The 22,293-nt window shown below is 48.6% G+C and overlaps 1 protein-coding gene across 6 annotated transcripts in view; it reads right to left on the bottom strand.

The window, feature by feature from the left end:
- YIPF1 (Yip1 domain family member 1) overlaps positions 1–21,521 on the bottom strand; it is a 67,911-nt gene extending 46,390 nt beyond the window's left edge. For 3 of the 6 annotated variants that reach the window (XM_045292183.1, XM_030886093.2, XM_045292184.1), the window contains exons 1-8: positions 21,443–21,521; positions 20,247–20,325; positions 18,626–18,789; positions 15,003–15,083; positions 14,669–14,756; positions 7,976–8,092; positions 4,669–4,835; positions 4,125–4,307 (exon numbers count right to left, since the gene is read on the bottom strand). In XM_045292183.1, the coding sequence (XP_045148118.1) occupies positions 4,125–4,307; positions 4,669–4,835; positions 7,976–8,092; positions 14,669–14,756; positions 15,003–15,083; positions 18,626–18,789; positions 20,247–20,277 (831 nt within the window). In that variant the 5' untranslated portion in view covers positions 20,278–20,325; positions 21,443–21,521. The remainder of the gene's footprint in view (positions 1–4,124; positions 4,308–4,668; positions 4,836–7,975; positions 8,093–14,668; positions 14,757–15,002; positions 15,084–18,625; positions 18,790–20,246; positions 20,326–21,442) is intronic. The other 3 variants (XM_045292182.1, XM_045292185.1, XM_045292186.1) reach the window with 3 other exon arrangements.
- Positions 21,522–22,293: the final 772 nt, after the last annotated feature.

Here is a 22,293-nt window from a genome sequence, read left to right as displayed (position 1 = left end):
CGAGAGTCCTGGAAGAACGCCATTGCTTTGGGAGGGCCTTCTCCAGGCCTCCTCACTGCAGCTGTTTGCTGAGGCAGGGAAAGAACAGTCCCAACGGAAGGTGGGAACAGGGCCTACCCTGCCAGTCCTCAGGCACATAGAGGGCACCCTCACCAGGCTGAGGGAGCCAGGAGGCCCAGGTTCTAAACTCGCTCCGAGACTCCCTCCTGTGCACCTCTGTTTGCCTCTCTGTAAAATGAAAGGGTTGGGAAAGATGATCTCCGGGGTCTGTCTTTGAACAAGCAACAATCCCATGATTCGTTACTTCCACCACAGCTATCATTTGGGCAGTGCTTACTGCACACCAGAGAGACCTCCGCATCAGGCTGCTCCGTAGCCCTGAAGCAAGCCATTTGTCTACGTTTTCCAGACAAGAGCGCTGCGGGTCAAAGCGTTACAGTCCCCAGAGGCTACACAACTAACACGTGTCTCCGTGTGATCTGAATCCAGCGGGGCCCGGCTCCAAAGGCGATGCTCCGCTTTCCACCACAGCCGCTGGGTGGCACCTAGAGTGGTGGCCCTGAGGCTGACGCAGGCTGTGGGCTGCTGACCACCAAGTCAGCAATTGAAGCCTCCCAGGGGCTCCATGGGAGAAAGAGGAGGCCGTCGGCTCCAGAACGGATTCAGTCTTGAAAACCTTAAAGAGATCACTCTGAGCTGCCATCGACTCAATGGCAGGGGCTTGGTTTTTGTTTGGAGGCAGGAGCCTGGGTGGCACAAGCCATTTACAACCAGCTACTAATCTGCTTAGCAGTTCAACCCCACCCAGCGGTTCCACAGAACAAGTCTGGTGACATGTTTCAGTAAAGATTACAGCCAAGGAAACTCTGGAATGCATGGGTCCCCAGAGCCACGGGCTGATGCGATGGCAGCTAACACCACCCAGGCACTGTGAGGCTAGGGCGAGGGCCATTGGCCATCAGAAAGCTCTGGATGACGGGCGGTGTCCACCTCACGCCAGGGTGCGTGGGTCTCCAAACCCAGGGCCAAGGCCACATGCTCTGGGTGCTCCTCTGGCCAGCACTCCAGGTGTGCTCCAGAGCAAACGTAGGGATGGTTTACACGTGCAAGTGCCAAGGGACCTCAGCAGATGTGGGGCTGTCACATGCTTCACTGCACCGAGGCAACACCACCACCCCGGGTGTCCCTGGGGAAAGGGGAAAGCCAAGCTGTCTGGCTCAGCCGGTGTCCCTCAGCTCAAATAACTCCCCTGCCGATTCCGCTCTGCCCTTGCAATAATAATATGTCTTCTGGTTGTATGGCTGGTCATACTGTTCATGTTGCCAGCCTACCAGTCAACCCTTACAACCACAGGGAAGCTGTTGCTACAGCACGAGCAGCTCCTTTTTCTGAGGGAGGAGACAGAGCCGGGCATGAGCCAAAGCAGGGAGGGCCTGCGGCTGCCCTTCACCAGCGTGAAGCACAAGACCTCGGCACAGCAGGCTCCTGACCAGAGGTTAGCTTGCCTGGTAAAAAGAAAACTGCGCCCTCCCTCCAAGAAGCATTTGACACAGAGTAGGTGCTCCGGCACAGGCCATTACCTCTGCACTCCGTGGTCCAGCCTGCCCTGCTGCTCTGGTTCCCGTAGAGCGCGGAGCAAGGAGGTACTTTTTCTCCTCCTGCCTTCTGCTCACTCAGGACGGGTACGAAGTTTGAGAGACGGCACAGTGCCAGTGAGAATCAGCTAGTCGCCATGGAAAGTGCACTGTCTTTACAGTGGGAGGCTCAAGGTTTAGTGGTGTGGTTTTGGACAATGCCTACTAGAACCTCAAGAAGGAATAAACAACCGACAAGCTGCTAGCTTCTAATTCCGTGGGGTTCTTTGAATAACTTCTTAACGTCTAAAGAGCCCCTCACAGTGCAAGAAGGGCTTTCATGGCCACCTTCCCGAGTCTCACGAAAGCTCGCGACGGTACCAATCTCTGTGACAGGTGAGAAAACCGAGGTTCTGAGAGTTATGCACGTCACAGGGGGAGGGCTCCGAGGCCCTGCATCACTGTGCTCTCCTTCAGGAAGTTCATGGGCAGCAGGGTGAGTAAGTAAACCCCATAGGAGTAACAGGCACAGGAGGCCAACGATCCTGCCGCAGGTACCAGTGACATGGCCTCCTGACACTTCTGAAGGGAACAACACCTCCTGCTCCATCATCCCGTCTGCCCTGCTCCTCTCCCCCAAAGACAGAGCAGGGCAAGGGCTTCTCGCCTGCCTGCTCCTCCTCACCATCGTCTCAGCGAGGCAGAGGGAACAATCAGGGGAGAGGAAGGTACCAGTGGGACACAGTGAGAAAGGAAAGAGACTCTTCTTCAGCAGACAGAAAGGTCACGGCAGCTTTTTAAGGGACTGACCCAGAGGTTGCAAGTGCCAGAAACAGATAGAGTCACTCTGCCAGGAGTCAAACCAGCCATCCTTAACCCCAAAGAGCTTAACCCCAAGGCACGTGTGGAATGTACATACAACAGGTCTGCATGTCAGGACTCTGCACTTTGCAGGAGGCTTGTTTAATGATGAAATAAAGGGATCTTATGAATGAGAATGGATGCCTGTGCAAAAATATCAAAGACCACCTGGTGTCAAATATCTATTCCCACAACTGCAAAAAGTGACCAAAGATCTAGACACGTGCTAGGTAGACAATCTAGTGCATCAAGACAGCCTCTCACAGGCCTGTCCTTTCCTTCATTATTGGCTTTAAGTTCTTAGACCTTGTATTTTAAAAAAAAAAAATCACATCAGGGCTTGCTAAGGGCACGGACAGAAATTTTTTGCACACAGTGTATACAGAAATATTAAACCCATGTTACAAGTTAAGAAATTAAGAGTCAGAGAAGTTAGACATCACGCCCAAGCTCAAGCAGCCAATGAGTGACAGGGCTGGTCTTCAATCTAGGCTCACAGGCACGTGCGCTCCTAAAAAGACACCTAAGTACTGGTATGAGTTTAAATGTTGTTGGCCCTTAATATAACTCCACTTTGACTGAATTCCCACATGTCTATTTATGAAACTTTACATTTCAAAAATCTTTGTAGGTTTGAGGCTAAGTAAAAAAGCACTGCTACCTGGTTCTAATTCTAGGGTTTATTCCAAACAAACCGTGTTCAGACAGGTCTTGACATCAGTGAACGGTGCAGACTGGTTCTCTCGGTAATGCACTTGTCTAAATCTCATTAGGGAGCCTTTAAGGGAAAAGTCAAAAAAAAAAAAAAAAACAGTGGCTTCCACGGAGATCTACAAGGCAGTGAGATGAGCTCCCAAGGTTCTCGTGGCGGCTTTTGGGGACTCCAAAGGGGTAAGCATCTTGATAGATGCTCTCAAAGAACACAGGATGATCAAGGGAGCTTGTTAGGAAGGATTAAAAAAAACAAAAAAAAACTGAAAACTGAACAGGTAAGAAAAAGACCAGGAGAGTTGCACGGGCTCATTCTTCAAGGGCATGAGAGCTGTCCTATTGAGACTTTCACTGAGAAACCTTCATCCATCCAGCCTACAGCTCTGACCTTGCCCCTTCCGGCTTCTCTTTGTTCTCCAATCTCCAAGAACATCGAAAAGGAGCGTGAGGGGAGGCCTTTGAGGATGCCCACCCTGCCGTCTTAGCACGGGGTCATTAACAGACTCCTTTAAGGAAGGGTCAGAAAAATGGAAACATCACCTTCAGAACTGTATTGACCTAGATGTAGGATATGTTGAGAAACAATAGCTTTACCTCTCGATATTTTTGCTTAATCGAGGTTTCTATAATATGATAGCAGTACTTTTAGACTGAGCCCTCATACGTACATAAAAACTAGTAAAGACATTCAAAGGCAGAATGCCCCTGAGACCTGTCCTTCAATCTCATTTATAGACAGACCTTCATCCACCCATCCCTTCTCTGGCCAGATACTAGATCTTAACCAAATGTCTGAAATTAGCTAATGCCAGATGTTGCAATGAAATTTTCCTAAGTTGATCTCTTGCCACTCAGGAGAGTCGATTTAAAACGAAAATTATCTCATGATGCCGTCTTAAAGGGGCCATCCTGTGTAACAGTTTGAGGTCTTTAAGCACTTGCACATCAAGGCCCCAGAAGTCAGGAGTGAGGGCATACCAGACAGCCCACAGAGAGGAGCGTATGAAGCAATACAATCGTCACAACCGTGGCCACCGCAATGCGTCGGTGATCTTCCCGAACAGCTGGCCAGAAGGTCATCGCCAAGACCGAGCCGGAGATGCCCAGGGCAATCATGACTAGAATCCAACGAACAGCTTTCTGGGGGATAATCCACAGGATCTGAAAGAGGAGAAAGGCCGGGGAGAGAGAGGGGATCTTAGGAGCCACTTCAGAGAGGCAGTGAGTGATTCCCTCCAGGCATGGACGTTCACCACTGTCCCAGAGCTACTCAGCCGCCGGACCCCACTGCCATTCTGGTTTTTCAGGGCAGCCCGGAGAGCCAACACCCGCCACTGGAGGCCAGTGCTCTCCTGACGAAGGGCTCAAGATCAAGTCGTGGCCCTTGGCTCGCCAGCCCCACCCATGCTGAACGTTTAAGGTCAATGGGTGTTTTTCAGGAGGGTTTGGTGCTAGGGTGGAAATAATGATGCCGGTGGGCTATTCAATCCCCAGAATCTGCTCCCTACGTGCTGATACTTACTGCCGTGGGGATGTAAATGAAGAGTGAATATCCATAGACACACACGATCTCCAAGAAGGAATAAGACACGATGTTCATGACTTTGCTGTTACGCCACACGAGAAAGCCCCAGAGAGCGAGAGGAACCAGCCAGGCGTACGCGTAGATGACTGTAGCTGCTATGGACACTGAGGAGAGGACACAGGTTTTAATCTCTGCCACGCCTTTATTCACACCGAGAGCACTGCCAATACTTGGTGCTTGTAATAGCTGTTACCTGCTGACCACTGGATTCCAACTCGTAGCGACTTTACAGGATAGAGGAGAATGGCCCCATAGAGCTTTCAGAGTTGTGACTGTGCAGGAGAGACTGCCAGGGCATTCTTCCTTCTTGCTCTTCGTCATCCCTGAGCCTCCTACCTGATGCCTGGTAAGTGCACTATACATGCTTGTCAAACTCAGGACTCTTTATAGCATATGTCTTTGTGGGGAGACCAGCAGTCTCTCAAATGGTTTTCATAACCCTTTCTAAATACCTAACAGCTAATATTATTGAACAACAGAATTTTGTAACTGAAAATGCTTCAGAGGGCCACACTACACGTATTCAAGTATACTGAACATGTCAATCAAATAGAAGCCAACTATTCCCTTGGAAGAACACGTCCTCTTTCCTAGTAGAACAAGAGCTGACATTGATTTCGGTAGCAAATTTATTAAAATGCCCTGGGTACAGATTAACTTGCTCTGCGTGCTATTTCAAGTTCCTCCTGTCTCTGAAATGGGGAGTTCCCCAGCTCATTGATGAATTGCTGGAAATATTCTCCAGTTTCACTTTCTTCTTCAAATGATTCGGTCTCTCTGGTGGAAATGCTACAGAGCAGCAATGCTCAGTCCATACGGCCCCTCCTCCAGAGGATCCCTTTCCCTCTTCTGCAGTGGAGGGTGGTCAAGCGTGGCCAGGCCTGCAGCACCAGCCCTTCCCCGTGAAGACCAGCAGGTAATTCACTTCAGGCTCTTGGCACACTGAGCATCACAGTGAGAGTCTGGTCCAGACGTACGACTGTCCAATAGCTGTAGCTCCCAGAGCAGGTTTCGCGCACTGGGAACTCCTCATTTAGTCAAGGGCAATTTTCCTGATGTGTTGCCCTTACTTCTGTTTTGTCTTCGAGCACTAAGAGAAGGGGAAGGGAATGCCGACTCTGGCTATCAGGAGCGAGGTGTCAGCCAGAGTGCTCGTTGCGAGGCAAAGCAGTTGGTCGTCAAGGGCACAAACTCTGCACCCAGACTCCGTGGGCTCATACCCAAGCTTTGCTACGAACTCTGCAGCCCTGGGCAGTGAGTTACTTAATCTTTCTATCTTAGTTTCCTCATCTGTAAAATGGGAATAATGCTACGGTACCTTATAAGATATGAGAATTAAATAAGTCAAAACAGATGTACTTAGAAACAAACCCCAAACCAATACATAACAACCCAATATAGGGTTTCTCAGGCTGTAAAACTTTATGGTAGCCGATAGCCTCATTTTCCTCCCACAGAATGGCTGGTGTGTTTGAACTACCAATCTCTGTGATTAGCAGTGACCACCACCACCACCAGGGCTCTACACTAGCAACAGAGATACATAAATGCTCAACCAAGAATGAATTCTCTTTCATATTTTTGCTAACACGTAGATGTTTGGTCAAGTTCACATACTTAGTAGTACAAGCGGGACCTGAACCCAGGTCTGACCTATACTCTTAACATAAAATGGAAACCTGTCTATTGCTGGGCATACATACCACCACTTATTGGTGCTTACATACCACCACTCCCTGCCACTGGGACACTGGGATGCCCAGCCAAGCCCAACCAAGCCAAAGATGCTCCTGGGCTCCCACACCCAGGCAGGTGGCTCAGTCCTTCCGCATCAGTGAGCTGGTACACACCCCGAATCGAGAAGTAGACGCATATTGTTTATGATAATACTCATCTCCCTTTCCTAACCATTGAGCTACCTGAAGGAAGGGTCTACAGCTCATGGGTGCCGTTTATTGGGGTAAACTAGAGCCAAACGTCATTTGGTAAGTGGAGCTGGGACCGAGTCCACGCCTGACTCCCTAATGGAGACAGACGGGAAGAAAAGTGGGCATGGACGGAAAGGGAGGGGAAAGAAGGAAAGGCGTTTTTATTGACTTATATGCACAAATGCACGCATACATACATATGCATATGTACAAACGGAAATAGCACAGGTATTTAATTGCACTCCTTTCCACACATGGACTTCTTTCCACATGCCAATTCTGTCACTTTGAGTACCAACTGCTATCAAGTCAATTCCGACTCACAGCGACCATATAGAACAGAGTAGAACTACCCCTGTGGGTTTCTGAGGCTGTAACTCTTAATGGAAGCAGACAGCCTCATCTCTCTCCTGCAGAGCAGCTGGTGACTTTGAACTGCTGAACTTGCAGTTAACAACCCAACCTGTAACCCACTTTGCTACAAACTCAAAAACTCACTGCCACTGATTCGATTCGGACTCATAGCTACCCTGTACTGCAAGGGCTCCTTTATCTTCAAGATAACCCAGGAATGCGGGTTTATTATGCTTCTCACGTCACTGATGAGGGCTCTGGGGCTAAGAGACATGAAATAACTTGCCCACAGTTGAAGCTCAAGTAATGAGCTGGAATTTGACGTCAGTGGTCTGGTTCCAGAGTCCAGGGTCCTGCCCAGGCTGGTGGGGGAAGCGAGAGAACAGATAAAGTGGCACAGAACAGGGCAATCAATCCCCCGACAAAGTCACAACTCCTCATTTAGAGGGGTTCGCCACCTGCAAGCTCCTCAGAGCCGTTTTTAAACTGCCAACACCTTGCGGTCGGCAGCACAACAGGTACCCACTACGCCAGCAAGGCTCCTTCCAGATGCTTTGTAATTAATGAATTAATAGTCCAGATGCTTTATAATTAGTGGCTACAGGCTATTCCAGCCTGGTCAGCCCTCACAACTTAAACAATAATGCCCAACTGTTTCCAGTGTTTGTACGGTGTGCACAACACTACATGAAGACCTACATGCACACTGCTTTACACTTGTTTTGTACATTTTTATTAAGACAGATTGTCAGTGGCTACCAGGTTTTGCCCAACAGCTTTCCAAAAGATTGTGTGGATTTATAATGGTAGGTGGTACATTCTGTGACAATTGGACTGTCTGAACCCTTAAACACAAAAAGCAGGGGCCGCAGCACCCGAGGAAGGGCCTAGAATTCACAGGGTGAAAGCAACCACGCTCATGTGCTGAAAGCATCCCATTTGAGGCAAGGCTATTCACTAACCTTTGCGGAATTCGGGCACATAATGGTAAGTCTTCTCTCCAAGGTGGATGAAGAAGTTGGAAAGGTTCCCGCTGATTGCGATGGCAAAGACCAGTGTGGCACATATCCAAAAGGGGCCTGCGAAGAAGACCAGAAAACTCAGTGACCAGAACGAAGCAGCCATGTGTAGACTCTCAGAGTACCATTTCTTACCTCCCTCACCTTTCTCACACAAGCAAGGAAAATGAAGGTTAGAAACACTCAACACTCATTTAATGGGAATTGTCTCTTTTTAAAGGTCAAAATACAATTGGGTAATTAGCTGCCATGAAGACTTTGGAGGGGGGGGGGTTTGCAAAATGCAAAGTCAAAACATCTTCCACTATTAGGTAAATAAACAACTGATTTGTTTATAGCTTCTTTGATTGGAGGATCATAATTTTGTTAACCTTTCACCATCAAAATATCAGAAGATTACTTCCCATATCTCAGTGCCCAATGTTAATACCAGAAAAAGAACAGCTTCGATCAGTGAAGAGCTTCTACAGTGTCAGTGAAGACAGGCGCAAGCAGAGCCCTTTGGAGTGGAATTCACAGAACCTACCATCGCACATGGCTGTGTGTGGGCATGTCTTCAGTAGTGTTCTCCAGAGGAGCAAAAGCAGTGAAACATGTCTACGTAAACATACTGAACACATTAAAACCAAACCCCCCACCATGAAGTCGACATTGCCCCTGTGTAGGCTTTCTGGGACTAAATCTGGGGGCAGACCACTCATCTTGCCCCGACAGGGTAGCTCGCAGGTTCAACAACCACCAGCCGTGCAGTTAACTGCCCAATGCTTGTCCCGCAGCACCACAAGGGCTCCTTGCAAAAATAGCCAGAGTTTTGGTTCAAGGAAATGGCTCACGGAGTTGTGGAAGCTGTTAAGTCCCAAATCCATGGGTTGAAGCTGGAGGCCTCTGACCCATGTGGTTGCAGAGACTGACAAACTCAAAACTGGAAGGTCAGACAGCACGCCCCTGCCTCACTTCTCAAGAACTGAAGGTCAGACAATGACGAGTGAGACACAAGATCCAGAGCAAGGGGGAGCCTTGTGAGAACATCCATATACGTTGGATGCAGAGAGTTCCCCATACAACTGAAAGCCTGATCACGTCAGATCACATCATGGACGTGATTACGGTACATTACACTGGGGGAGAGCAATAAGGGCAACGTCTGCCAAACCACTGATAAACCTAACCTGACCAAGGTGACACACTATTAACCTATCCTTTGTCAAACTGGGACCTACACATCTCCTTAAACCATGACACAAAATGCAACCTAACAAACTTACTCTGGAATTACGACTTCTGCCCTGACAGAGACACGGAACAAAAACTTGGCAAGTGGATCACTAGGAGTAGTGGTGCCACTCCCATTTCCACCCTTTGATTCCTGGACCAATGACTCCCCACAAGAGGAGAAATAGAGTATTGATCGCTTCCTGAAGCACACTGCCTCAATCCTGCAAAGTACTGCCACCTAGCTGGCGCCACAAATGTGTCTTTAGAAGGCCACTCCATTGTATTTCCAAGCTAGCTGCTCAGTGTGACGGGGAAGAGTAAGACTAATGAACTCCACAAGCACAGGCCCGTTTCCTTCCTTCACTTGCCAGAAGTGAGCTGCTTGATCCAAAGCAATGCTGTACAAGATACCATGACGGTGGATCAGGTCATCAGGTGCACGGAAGGCAAACCCATATTCAGAGTAAGTGGATTTCCAGTGGGAACAAAATGTTGCCCTTTTCATGATGGAAGTGGTCCAAGGTAAAACCTGCTACCAGGTTACTGGGTGATTTCCCCTAGGAATGGTGCCACATTGAGGGGTCCATGCTGGTCTTGTGGCTGGTAGACTAGGTACTCAGATTGGCTGTAGATAGTTAAGCCTTGGTGAGGGAAGGCCATGTATGCTGAGCCCATACAGAACCTCCATCCCTACCACTATGATCACTTTATACATGAGTATTTGGAGTGGCTAGGGAAAGAGGATAATTGTTTTCCACAGAATATATCTACTATCCACTTGATTTTAAAATACTCCTCTGCCAAGGTCACCTTTGGTGAGCATTTACGGAAGAGCTCCACTTCGTTGGCTCATTAATAGAGGTCTAGCCCACAGGCCTCTTCCCCAAACCTCATCACCAGTTTTCTTACTGAGTTCCTTCCAAGTCCCTTGCCATCTGCAGACACCATTGACCACAGCCTGTGGCTAGTATACAATTGTACATCTGACCATTTTTCCTTCCAAGCAAAGTAAACAACTAGGTGCACTTCTTGCAGTTCTGCCCACTGGGAGCATTTCACCTCACCATTGTCCTTCAGCGGGGATCCCACAAAGGGGTTGCCCTACTGCCACTGTCCACTTGAGTGACGTCTGCACATCACAGGGAACCATCCGCAAACCTGGCAGGATTTTTGACCAAATAAGTCCGGATGAAGCCATACGCTCAGACTGGGAGAGGGAAGGCAATGTGACAGGGGTGAAGGCCATATGCATTTGGACCACTTCTTCATGAGACTTATTTGTGTCCTCGGGTACTACTCAAGGCCGTTTGTATATATGAGTTTCATTTAATAATGGAGTGTGGATGTGCATGTCTGACTCTATGATTCCGTGAAACAGACAGGAGCCACTTCATGACCGGCAGCTCAATCAACATAGTGATTTGGCGGCTCATGGTTAAACTAAAAGCTGTTTCTCTAGAGGACAGTAGTTATCTGCAGAGGATGGCAGAGTTTTACTCCAAAATCCTGGAAGTCTGCACGCGATTCATCAAGGCTCCAAACAGCATCTGCTGCTGATGCTTGCAGCCCCACTGGATCAGCTGGATCAATGCCCGTGTAGCAGAGTGGCTTGCACGGCAACCTGAATTGGTTGCAGAGCCTTCTCTTGTTCTTGGTCCCATTCAAAACTAGCAGCTTTTCAAGTTACTTGATAAAGATCCCTCACCCAAATGAGGGATATGTTGCTTCCAAAATCCAAAGAGGGCCACCAAGTATTGTGCCTCCTTTTCAGTGGTGGGAGGGTTTAGATACGACAACTTATCCTTCACTTATAAGGAGCCTTGGTGGCATAGTAGTTACTCATTGGGCTGTCACCTGCAAGGTCAGCAGTTCAAAACCACCAGCCAGTTCCTCGGGAGAAAAAACATGGCTTTCTACTCCTGTAAACAGTCTCAGAAACTCACAGGGGCAGTTCCACCCTGTCCTATAGGGTCACTATGAGTTGGCATCAACTTGATGGCAGTGAGTTTGGTAATTTTGTTTGTTTATCCTTCCCTTAATTATCTCAACATGCCCCATACCTGTGGACCTCTAGAAACTTCATTGAAGGGGAAGGCACCTGAATTCTTGGTGGGTTAATTTCCCACCTTGAGCATATGTATGTCTTACCAATTCGTGTAGTCAATGATAATTCTTCCTTACTAGATCCAGTCAGCATGGTGTAATGAACTAACCAGTATGATGTCTTGTGGAAGGGAAAGGCTACCAAGGTTCCTGAGGGCTAAACTAGGACATAGGGCTAAAGAGTGTTAGATTTGAGGTAGAATCAACAAAACCAAACCAAAATCACTGTCACTGAGTCAACGCTGACTCATAGCAACCCCTGTGGGTTTCTGAGACTGTTCACGGGAGTAGAAAGTCCATTCTTCCTCCAGCAGAGCCGCTGGTGGTTTCAAACTACTGACCATGTGGATTGCATGACCACTAAATCACCAGGGCTCCGGTGGAGGTGCCGAGCTTTGTCGGCTGCTTTTGGAGTTCCTTCAAAACAGGTAAGGAGAAAAAGGGCGTGCTAGATAACTGATGGATGAATTGGCTCAAGCTATGAAACCCCACCTAGAACGGTAGCTGCAACTGGCATCTGATGTGATGTGGTTTATCTAGGTATGCTTTGCACAGGTCAACCAAGCAAGGTGAATGGGGACTGCATCATTCCAGTCCTTAATACTGGCAGCGACATCTGCAACCCACCAGCAAGGTGGCAATGGTTTTGGTGGAATATTTTCCTATGTAAGATCAGTTCTAATGGCTTCCACTTGGCTTTTCCTATTTAGCTCTTATTCCACAAATCAGGACTCCATTGTAGGTGGGGGGGGGGGGGCCTGCCCACTGCTGAGAATATCTATTACCGGGGAAATTGCTACAGAATGGCTTCAGGGACCTGCTAGACTCACTGAAACACACTCTCCTACTCTGGCAGGTGGACCACAGTGACACTCTGGGTACCGTGGGATTAGTGACAGTTCAAAAGCCAACCTAAAAAAAACCGACCCACTGCCCTCTGGTCCATTCTGACAGGACTGGGTAGAACTACCCCTTTTGAGCTTCTGAGGCTGTAAATCTTTACAGGAGCAGAAAGCCTCACTTTTCTCCCAGAGAGTGGCTGGTGGGTTCAAATTGCTGACCCTGCAGTTAGCGTCTAGTACATAACCCACTATGCCACCAGCACTCTTTCAGGTCACAGACCATATCCAGTAATCCCCCCCAAAGACTACTCATTTCCCTCCAAGGGTACGTACATAATCTGGGGTCAATTTGAGGATTAGGAGTGTAGGGGTAGAGTCTAGCTTGTCAATTGGGACACAGCCAATGAGGCCTGTGTGGGCATGGCCTTCCTTTAAGGATTCTGGGAATTCCTCCTTGGAGAAGGGAGACACTTCTTGCTCTCTGCTCACTCCCTTGGAGACTCGCTACTGACAAGACACATGGCACTGTGCTGATAGACCCGTGTCCTGGGAACTGGAGAAGCCACATGGAGACCCCTGCCAGCGCTGAGATGCTTACAACGCCACTGGATCCAAGACTTTCTACCCACTGGCCTGTGATCTTCCTGCATTCAGCATCATTACATGTGTTTCGTGAGTCTGAAGAGGACTTTATAGATTGGTATCAGACATATGGGCTAATATCAGACTTACAGGCTTAGACTGGACTGGGTTGGGATGCTTTCTTAAGGTACAATTACCCTTCATATAAAACTCTCTCTTACACACGATTGTCTATGAATTTGTTTCTCTAGTCTATCCAGACTAACACACTCATTATACATTTTAAGTTCTCTTCTGCAGCCCAGCATTAAATATGATTGAGTCATTCCAACTGTACAGCACATAAGAAATGAAAAACAAAGTAACTTCCCCCCAGATAAAAAATCTAGACCTTCATTGGTTAAACAAAATTGACCATGTGTTGTAGTTGAGACCACCAACACATGACCACAGGTGAACAAAATATTTAGAGTGCCCATTTAACTAGAGACCAGAGACTGCCATGTCCTTCTATGAGCCATTATTTACAAAGCTCCATTACCCTCTACGCCTGGATTAGGTGTGGAAGAGCACTGATATATAACAGAAAGAGTCACTGTTTCTAGGGTACCCCATTATCTTGGGGAGACAGACAGTCAACAAAACATCTCAAGTGCTTTGACAGGAGAAAGTACAGGCTGCTCATGGGAGCCCATGGGTGACGACCAAATCCAGGGAAGCTTTATTTAATCTGAATTCTAAGGAAAAGCAGGAGTCAGGAAGTAAAAGATGAGACGTGGTCAAGGAAGAAGGATCAGCATAAGCAAAAGGACCCAAACGCCAGAGAGATCAGTTTGAGGTTAAGGAAGCTGGAGGTCCGAAGTAGCCAGAGAATGGAGGTAAGGACCAAGGTCAGATCATGACGGCTAAGAGAAGTCCTGTTGGAAAGTTTGGAGCTTATCTTAAAGCCAATAGGAAGTCTGGTGGGGGTGGGAGGGTGTGTGGGAGGGTGACACATACTGAACTGAAGACTTGCCCAGCAACCTTACCGGGGCAGTTCTTCTGTTGCTATGAGTCAGAATCGACTTGATCCTCACAACTACAACAACCAGCATTCTGTGGCTTCCTTGTGTCCTAAGCTACGTAACCCAGACTCGGACACAGCTGCGGGGAGGATACTTCCAAGTGGCCTGCCACGTCACCACCTCCTGCCTACCCACCATGCCTGTGTGGCCCAATCTCAACAGCTCACCCTTGGGTTGGCCACGATTCCTAGCAAGAAAACTTTCCAAGCCCTCAGCTTTCTTGTACCCTTTACTTTTGCCATCTCTCTGGCCTGCTTGCCACTCTCCAGTGATTCCCCAGTGCTTAACAATAAACATGAAATCCTTCAAGCCCACCGTGACCTGGGCTTCATAACCTCCTCATAGAAACCCTATGTTTTCTCGTACATGTGTGTGTTTCTAGAAGCGTACATCTAGGAGAGGAACTGCTGAGTCACAGGGCATGAGCATTTGTAAACTCTTCCGGTTTGTGTACCACTGACATGTCCATGTCCCCATTGCTCCACATCCCAAGGGAACCCAGCCGGCCACTCAGCCCCTCAGTAATCGAACACTTAAACCCCTCCTCTTAGAGAAAGGTTACTTGAATACTTCCAAAGGAGATAGTATTACTTTTCAACATGGCATTAATCACACCCCAATTAATCCATTTCTCCTACTGATGCATACTTCGGCTGTTTCCAAATTGCATTTCTCCCCCAACGCTTTGTACTGTTGACTACTAAAGCTCAGAACACAAAAATAAATCACTAACACTTGGTACACTCCACCCACGGTGCACTCCTCCAACTCTCTAGGCAGCTCACACTCACTTGAATTCTGGTGAAGAGTCAAAATGCCACCACACATACCGTAGAGATCTGGATTGCTGCGGATATATAATCTCACAAAGTTTTTTCCTGGTATCGGCAAAAGAGAGCCTTTTATTCTGTCAAAGACCTGGAAGACAACATAGCGAGAAGCCTACTGAAGCTGGTGATGGTCAGTGTTTCAAGTCTAATAAATTCAGTTCTTGCAGAATTGCAATGCAGTGATCAGAGCTTCTCTGACGGTAACAGTGGTTTTCAAGTGCTCACTGCCCTGACTTGTTGACATTTGTAGGGTGACTTTCACGGAGGCTTTCATGACCTTTGATGGGTTAGGTCTCCGTCGGGTGTAGAAGGAAAGGGGTGCTGGTTTACTCACCTGGTGAGTGTCCACGTCAAAGAACGTTTGGTAGTACTCGAATGTCCAGAAGGGGGAGCTTTTCTTCTGTCCAGCAAGTAACTACCCAAGATAAAACAAACATCACAAACTTAGAAGCATTTTCCCAATTCCTCTGTGCAGAGGGAAAGAGGAGGTTGATCTATCTAACAGGGAACCAAGATGTGGGAAGGAGCAAGCTCTTCCTCCTTCATAAACCAATTCTGCAACAGCCAGGCCTGATATAAAGTGAGCATCGGCGGTGAGGTCATGCTACCTGCCAGCGAGCCAATTCCGTACAGCAACCCCACAGGGCAGGGCGGAACTGCCCCTGTGGGTTTCTGAGACTGTGACTCTTTATCGGAGCAGAAAGCCTCATCTTTCTCCCATGGAGCAGGTGGTAGATTTGAACTGTTGATCTTCCAATCAGGGGCCCAACAGGTAGCCCCCCATGCTACCAAGGCTCCTCCCTCAGCCTTAGCAAATCACTAGACTCCTCAGGCTGCTGTTCTCCGCTGCTTTCGAATTGATTCCAATCCATGGGGACCCTACCTGTGCAGCATGGAACTTCTCCATGGGATTTTCAAGGCTGTCGCCTTTTGGAATCCCGTGGCCAGGCCTGTCTCTGAGAAGCCTCGAGTGAGGTGAACCATCAATCATCTACCTGGAACATAGGGTCTTAAAACTTATTTGACCGACAGCTCCCTTCGCAGAAAAAACATACACCGGTATATATTACTTCGCGGCCCTGAGTACTGTAACTCATAATCCAGGGCAGTGATAGCAGGTAGGCTTCTGCTTTTGTAGCCGCCCTGGGGCGGTCAGTATCAGCCCCCTGGGGGCAGTATCAGCCCCTTTGGGAAGCAATGATCTAGTTGTTGAGCATTTAACCATTTGTATCACCCTAGGACTAACAAAATCTGCCTTATAGGATTATAGAGAGGTTTTGGTGAAACATTTTATATAGTATATGTTATATGCAGGGAGCCCTGGGAGGTGCAAACAGCAAGTATGATAGACTGCTCACTGAAGGGCACCCCGAGGTGCCTCAGAAGAAAGGCCTGGCAAGATGCTGCTGAACATTCAGTCTGGGAAACCCTACACGACAATGCATGGGGTTGCCGGGGGTTGGAATGGACTTGCCAGCAACTGGTTAGTTTTGTTTTTTTATTATAGGTAATTAGAGATGAACAATTGTTTGTCAAAAAGTTTATGGAAAATTTCATTATCTCTGAATTTCATTTCCCCTCAAAATTTTTGAAGTCCTCATATATGTATATTGTACACACATATACACAAGACAAACAGCATATACACCAAAGCAATTGCATTTGAACACACACACACACACAGTCAGCAGTCAGAGCAAATGTCTTTCCTTCCCCTGGCCCCTCAAGACCCTTACCACTGTTATCCAAATTCTGAAAAATCTAGTTAGTTTTATTTATTCTAAAGCACTCCAAGCTTACAGTATTACTGCCATGACAGTAAACAAAGACGAGTTAGAAGAGGCACGTGGGGAGTACTGTGTCGTCTCCACAGCATGGCTCTTCAGTGGTGGAGTACAGGGACAATACCAGGAACCCTGACTGGCCTCTTCAGGTATGTGAAGGCCACTCAGGCACTGGAAGATCCGACGGACTCCGAGCAGCTTGCAGGGCAGGGGAAATGCTTGTTGCTGTTGCCCATGGCGGCACAGGAACGACCTTCACCACTAAGGCTGCCCCACGATGGCATGGGCTGCCTCCGCCATAATGGGCAGTCTGCCACGGCGGGTATTCGAGTGCCAAGGACAGCAGTGATTTTGTGCAGGGGAGGAGGATGAGAGGGGACACTGACCATTCTTGCCAACCCTAACATGACAAGCTAGCAAGCAGCAGAGAGCCAAGCACCAGGCCAAAGAATTCTGTCTCCATCATGGGATGCTGGCAACCTCTTCTCAATCATAACGGACAGGTTTTTTTTCATTTTTAAGTTGCTTTGCCTGCTATGGTTCAGCCATTCTAATGACCGTGTCTGTATCCTGAGGACACCAGCCACTCTGACCAGCACTGGGCGACCCTGACTCTGGTACAGACGTGATGAGCATCAGTTCGAGGAAGTCCCTGTGTGCTGCCTGCCTTCTGTGTGTCCTGGGGAGAGCCGCTTAAACTCTACCTCTCAGGTTCCTCACGGCAACAAGGGCACTAATAATAGTACCTGGTTCTTAGAGGTGTTTGGAGGATGCCATGAGAGAATCCAATCATTAATTGGTGGCTGGCAGCTATTAACCACTGCTTAAGCATTAGCTTTGTGATGATAATGGAAATGGTCAACATGTCGTTTGCTCATATTTTCAGATGCGGAAACCCCAGCTGAGGGAAGTTAAAGTACCACGCCCAAGGGCACACAGCTATTACTACTGGCAGGACCAGGATTCAAACTCAGGTCTCCATGGCTCCGGTCTCAACTTTGCCACAATCCCTAGGATATAATGGTATCAAGGTTCACATACAGTTTTGCATGTAATTATTTCATAGAGTTTCACAAAGACCCCCTAGCATCCAAGAGCTATCAATGCTTACTAAGTCCGTGGATGACTACTATAAACTGAGTGTTCCGCTAGTCCGCTGCCATCAGGATTTGATCTATAAAGCATGAACGGAAATATTACTTTGCTGGAACATAAAATGGTATACATGAAAATATACCTTTGTGATCAAACATAGCCGCCTGATATTGCAGCCAGTTCAGAAACCTAGACGTCTCCCTAGACTCCTCCTTCCCCATGCCTTACCTTTTCCCCAGCAAGTCCTGCTGAGTCTGGCCCCTGCCCAACTCTACTTCCGTCTTCATCAAAGCAGCCATTTCAGCTGTCTCCCACCAATTTACACTCTGCAGACTCACATCTAACTCTCCAGCCGTATTGCTCAGAACCTTTCAGCAGTTCCCCCATAGTTTTCAGAATATAATTCATACTCATTAGGCTGAGTTCAAGGAGCTCTAGTGGGTAGTGGGTCATACCCTGCACTGCTAAGAGGGTCAGAGTTTCAAATCCACAAGACGCTCTACAAGCGAGCGAGGAGGCTTTCTGCTCCCGTGAAGACTGACAGCCTTGGCACCCCCAGGCGCGGTGGTACTCTGTCCTAGTGAGTTGCTCTGAGTTGGAATGGCCTCGAAGCCAGGGGGTCTGGTCTTGGTGTCTGAGGTTGAGCTCCGGCTCATCTCCTGTCTTCACCTCTGCTTTGATTCCAGAGGGTCCAAGTTCTGACTCTCCTGTCTGTATCCTATCTTTCATGTCTCTAAATTGCCCGGGAAACCATTCCCTTTGCCTAGATCACCCTTCCCCGCCCTCTTCCCCTGGCTAAGTCGCACACTTTGCATCAAGTTTCATTTAAGGGTCACTGCCTCCTGGAAGCCTTCCTTAATTCCCTTCTTTTTGTTTCCATGACCCCCCGTTTCCCTCGACCACTGCACTAATGCCCTGTGTACCGTGTTTCCCTCTCCCACCAAGGCAGAGGCCACGCCTGATTCACCTTTGTGCCGCCACTGCTTGGTACTGAACCTGGCGCACAGTGGATGGTGAGTCTATGCGGGAGCCCACTGTTAGAAAGTATAAAAAATAACACTTCAAAGACAAGTCAAACCTCGGTTTTGTCAGAGTCATCGTTCCCCAGTAACTCATCATCCTCTTCTCTCCTTGAGCCTCTTGGGGCCCCAGGCTGATGCTTCGGGGTTTCACTGGGATCCTCAATGCTTATCGTGGTCTCATCTGGGCTTGCTGCTAGAGCAGAAGCTGCATCACCGAAGTCTGAGACCAATCAGAGGACAAGGGGATCAGAGGCCTTCCCCACCCTGGAAATGCCAGCCTACTCACTGACAGCCACGCCGCTACAACCTCAGCTCTGCTGTAGACGTTGTCTGGTGCTGTGAGTTACGGCTCATCCAGAAACCAGGCCGACCCAGGAAAATGAGGAAGAGGAGAGAATTTGGCGTCAGGCCTGGGCTTTAGTCCTGGCCCCGCTACTTACTAATCTGTATAGACCTCAGTCTTCTCATCTGTACAATGGGAAGAATAGGATCTACTTTAGGAAATTTGGGGAGCATTAGAGATATTACCTACGTAAAGTCCTCTGCAGAGTACCTGGCCCAGAGCCAGTACCCAATCTAGATCTCATCTTTGATCCAAGTTCAAAGAAGTTTAATGAGTTATTTCTTCCAATGATGTATACAATCACTTTGAAAAGTATACAGACAAAAATGAAAGTAGAAACTATAGAACAAAAATCTGTCTTAACAAGTCATGAGATGATGAGTCCTTTAAGCAAATGGCAGGGGAGGTTGAGGATGTAATAACAGTGGGTACAAGAATGAAGGAAATGTTCTAAAATACACTGTGGTGGTGATTACACAACTCTTCTCAGTATATTGAAAGCACTGCATTGTATGCTACGTGCATTATGTGCCAATTAAACTTTATCAGCCTGGGTGGCCCCATACAAAATCCAACACACATTCTGGAGTGTTTCCCCTTCTCTATATAGCTGCCAGGGATGGTCATGGCAGGATGTATGGTGAAGATGGAGCTCACAGCATCGCCAATGAGTTGGCTCTCACCGTAATCACCTTGTCTCTCTTTCTGGTAGTAGAGAGGCAGTATAGGCTGAGGAGCCAAGCTGCCTGGTTTAAATCCTGGCTTTACCACTTTCTAAAGGTGATCCTTTCTGCTAATTACTTGGTTTTCTGGGTGTATCAAATTCTACTTTTTCTTTTTATCTCCAGTATCCATTGTGATTCCAATCAATAAATATCTGTTGAACTAGAGGAATGGTACAAGTGTTCTGTAATCCGTGTACTAAATTGATGGCAGTAGCTGTCACCATTTATAGAGCCCTGGCGGCACACTGTGGGTTAAGCGCTGGGTTGCTAGCTACCAAAGTCGCTGATTAAGCACACCAGTCACTCCACAGGAAAAAGATGAGGCTCTCTGCTCCCAGAATGATTTACAGTCTCAAAAAAGAGCAGTTCTACTCTGTCCTATTAGGTCACCAGGAGTCAGAACGGGCACAGTGGCAGTGGGTGTGCTTGGTTATCAGAATCTGAAAAAAAGAAAAACTGGTGTGGGCAAAGAGAAAAACCTGAACAAAGTCAACCCACGATCTTTGTTAGATGTTTGAAATCATTTTCCTTAAGGTATGCACCAGTATGCGAGTGAAAATCTGCTGCCACGATTGTGGAAACATAAAGGTGCGTCCCCGACGGATGTACCTTCGAACTGCAAGTCATCCACAGCTGCCATTCAGCCAATGGATCTTCAAGCAATTACTAAGAAGAAATCTGTAAGGGTCTAAAAAGAAAAAAAAGAATAAACTTAATGGAATAACAAGATAAAATATCTGCAACCATCCTAGCATTAGAAATGGCACTGTTCTCCCTTACCAACTTTTCCAGTGGGGTTTATTAAAAACACACAGCGTCAGATAATTAAAACTAGGCGCCCTGGGGGAACAGTGGTTACTCGATGGGCTGCCATCTGAATAGTCGGCAGTTTGAAACCAGTAGCAGCTCTACGGAAGGAAGACTGGGCTTTCTACTCCCGTAAGCAGCTAGCCTCAGAAACCCAGAGGGGTCGCTATGAATCAGCATCGAGTGGATGGCAGTGAGTTTTGACTTTTTGTTATTAACCCTATTGTAAGAAAGGGGGGAAATGGGAAAGTAAAGCTTTGAAGTGTTGAAAAGCCGGATGTTACTTTGAGGACTAAGGTGTGCCTGACCAGAGCCATGGTATTCTCCATCGCATCATATGCATGCACAAGTTGGGCACTGAGGAAGGAACACCGAAGAAGAGTGGATGCCATGGGCTGCCAAAGGAACAGCCAGACTGCTCCGCAGACGGCAAGACCTGTCTCACATGCTTTGGACATGTCATCAGGAGACAACAGTCCCTGGAGAAAGAGAAAGGACATCTCCCTTGGTCAAATGGAGAGGAGGGGGGCGGGGAGGACAAGATGCATTGACACAAGTGGCTGCAAGGCTGAGCTCAAACACTTAGAACAATTGTGAGGACGGCACAGGACTGGGCCAGAGTTTCCTTCTGGGGGTCACTATGAGTCAGAACCCACTGGGTGGCACCTAACAACAAAATCCTGAGCGTTACAGGTTGCATCGGGTTTCACCCACTGAGGCTTCCTGTTTAGGGGCTGGTCTGGAGACAGGCGTTGAGAAAGGCAGGCTGACGTTGGAAGGAGGTAGCTGAAGGGGCCGGGGAGGAGAGGCCGAGCAGATCAGCCTCTGGGGTCAGAGAGACCTGGGTTTGACTCATGGTTCCGCTGCGTTGGGCTCCTCGGGGCCTCAGTTTCCTCATCTGAAAAACGGGTTCCTAACAGTACCTCCTAGCCGGGCTGTTGGGGGCACTCGTTAGGACAGCGCATGTAAGGCGCTGGGCGCAGGACGAAGGCAATTACTTTGGGTAGGTGACGGTGATGGGCCAGGCAGCGGAGGGAACCACGAACCCAGGTGGGTCTAGCGAAGAGCTGTCCGGAAGCGGAGGCAATGTTGCAGGGGGAGGCGCAGGCCACGCGGCCGGGCGGCAGACGCTCCGCAGGCCCAGCCGCCTCACCTGGCGCGGCGCGGCGTCCGCGGGTCCCGGGAAGGCTGCAGCCTCCGACGCTCCGCGCAGGTTCCAGGCCCACACGGTAGCCGGAAGCCGGACATCCGGGGGCGGGACTGCCCCGCCTCCTCCGGGCGGAGCCCCGCCCCCTTAAAGAGACAGCACCGCCCGGCGAGGCATCGCTCCCGCGCTGCGAGGGCGGAGGCGCCGGAAGCGCGGGTTCTCCGCCGACGCCCTGCTCTGCTGGCATCCTTCCGATGGCGCACCCGAGCCTTCCCAAGACAGCTGGCTTTCTTGCAGTTTGAATATAGCTTTTCTCTTCTGGAATTTAAAATAAAGACGGTTGTGAAAAGAGGCGGGGGCGGGAGGCGTCCACCAGGGTCACGGGCACCTTTGCGGTTATAAAACTTACACCGGTGAGGGAATGCATTATTTTCTGGTTTGGGAATGAATGGCTGAGGACAGGATACTGTTAGTTCGTCTGAGCACCCTTAAGAATCAAACAGACCCAGCACAGAAGTTCTTGTCCCTCCCGGCAAAGTCCACCTTATGTCCAGGCGGGGGTGCAGTCTGGATAGGTAGGTATGCCTTAACCTTCCCATTCCCCACGCACCTGACCACCACCTCCAATAAGGCAGACACCCACCAGCAGAGGATGAGGCTCAGAGGAAATGGATGAGAAATCGTTTGCCACGCCTCCTGTTT

Source organism: Echinops telfairi, unplaced genomic scaffold (genome assembly GCF_000313985.2).
Source record: "Echinops telfairi isolate 266 unplaced genomic scaffold, ASM31398v2 ScPeMD7_443;HRSCAF=831, whole genome shotgun sequence".
NCBI lineage: Eukaryota > Metazoa > Chordata > Mammalia > Afrosoricida > Tenrecidae > Echinops > Echinops telfairi.
This window is presented reverse-complemented; position numbering and strand designations above follow the sequence as displayed.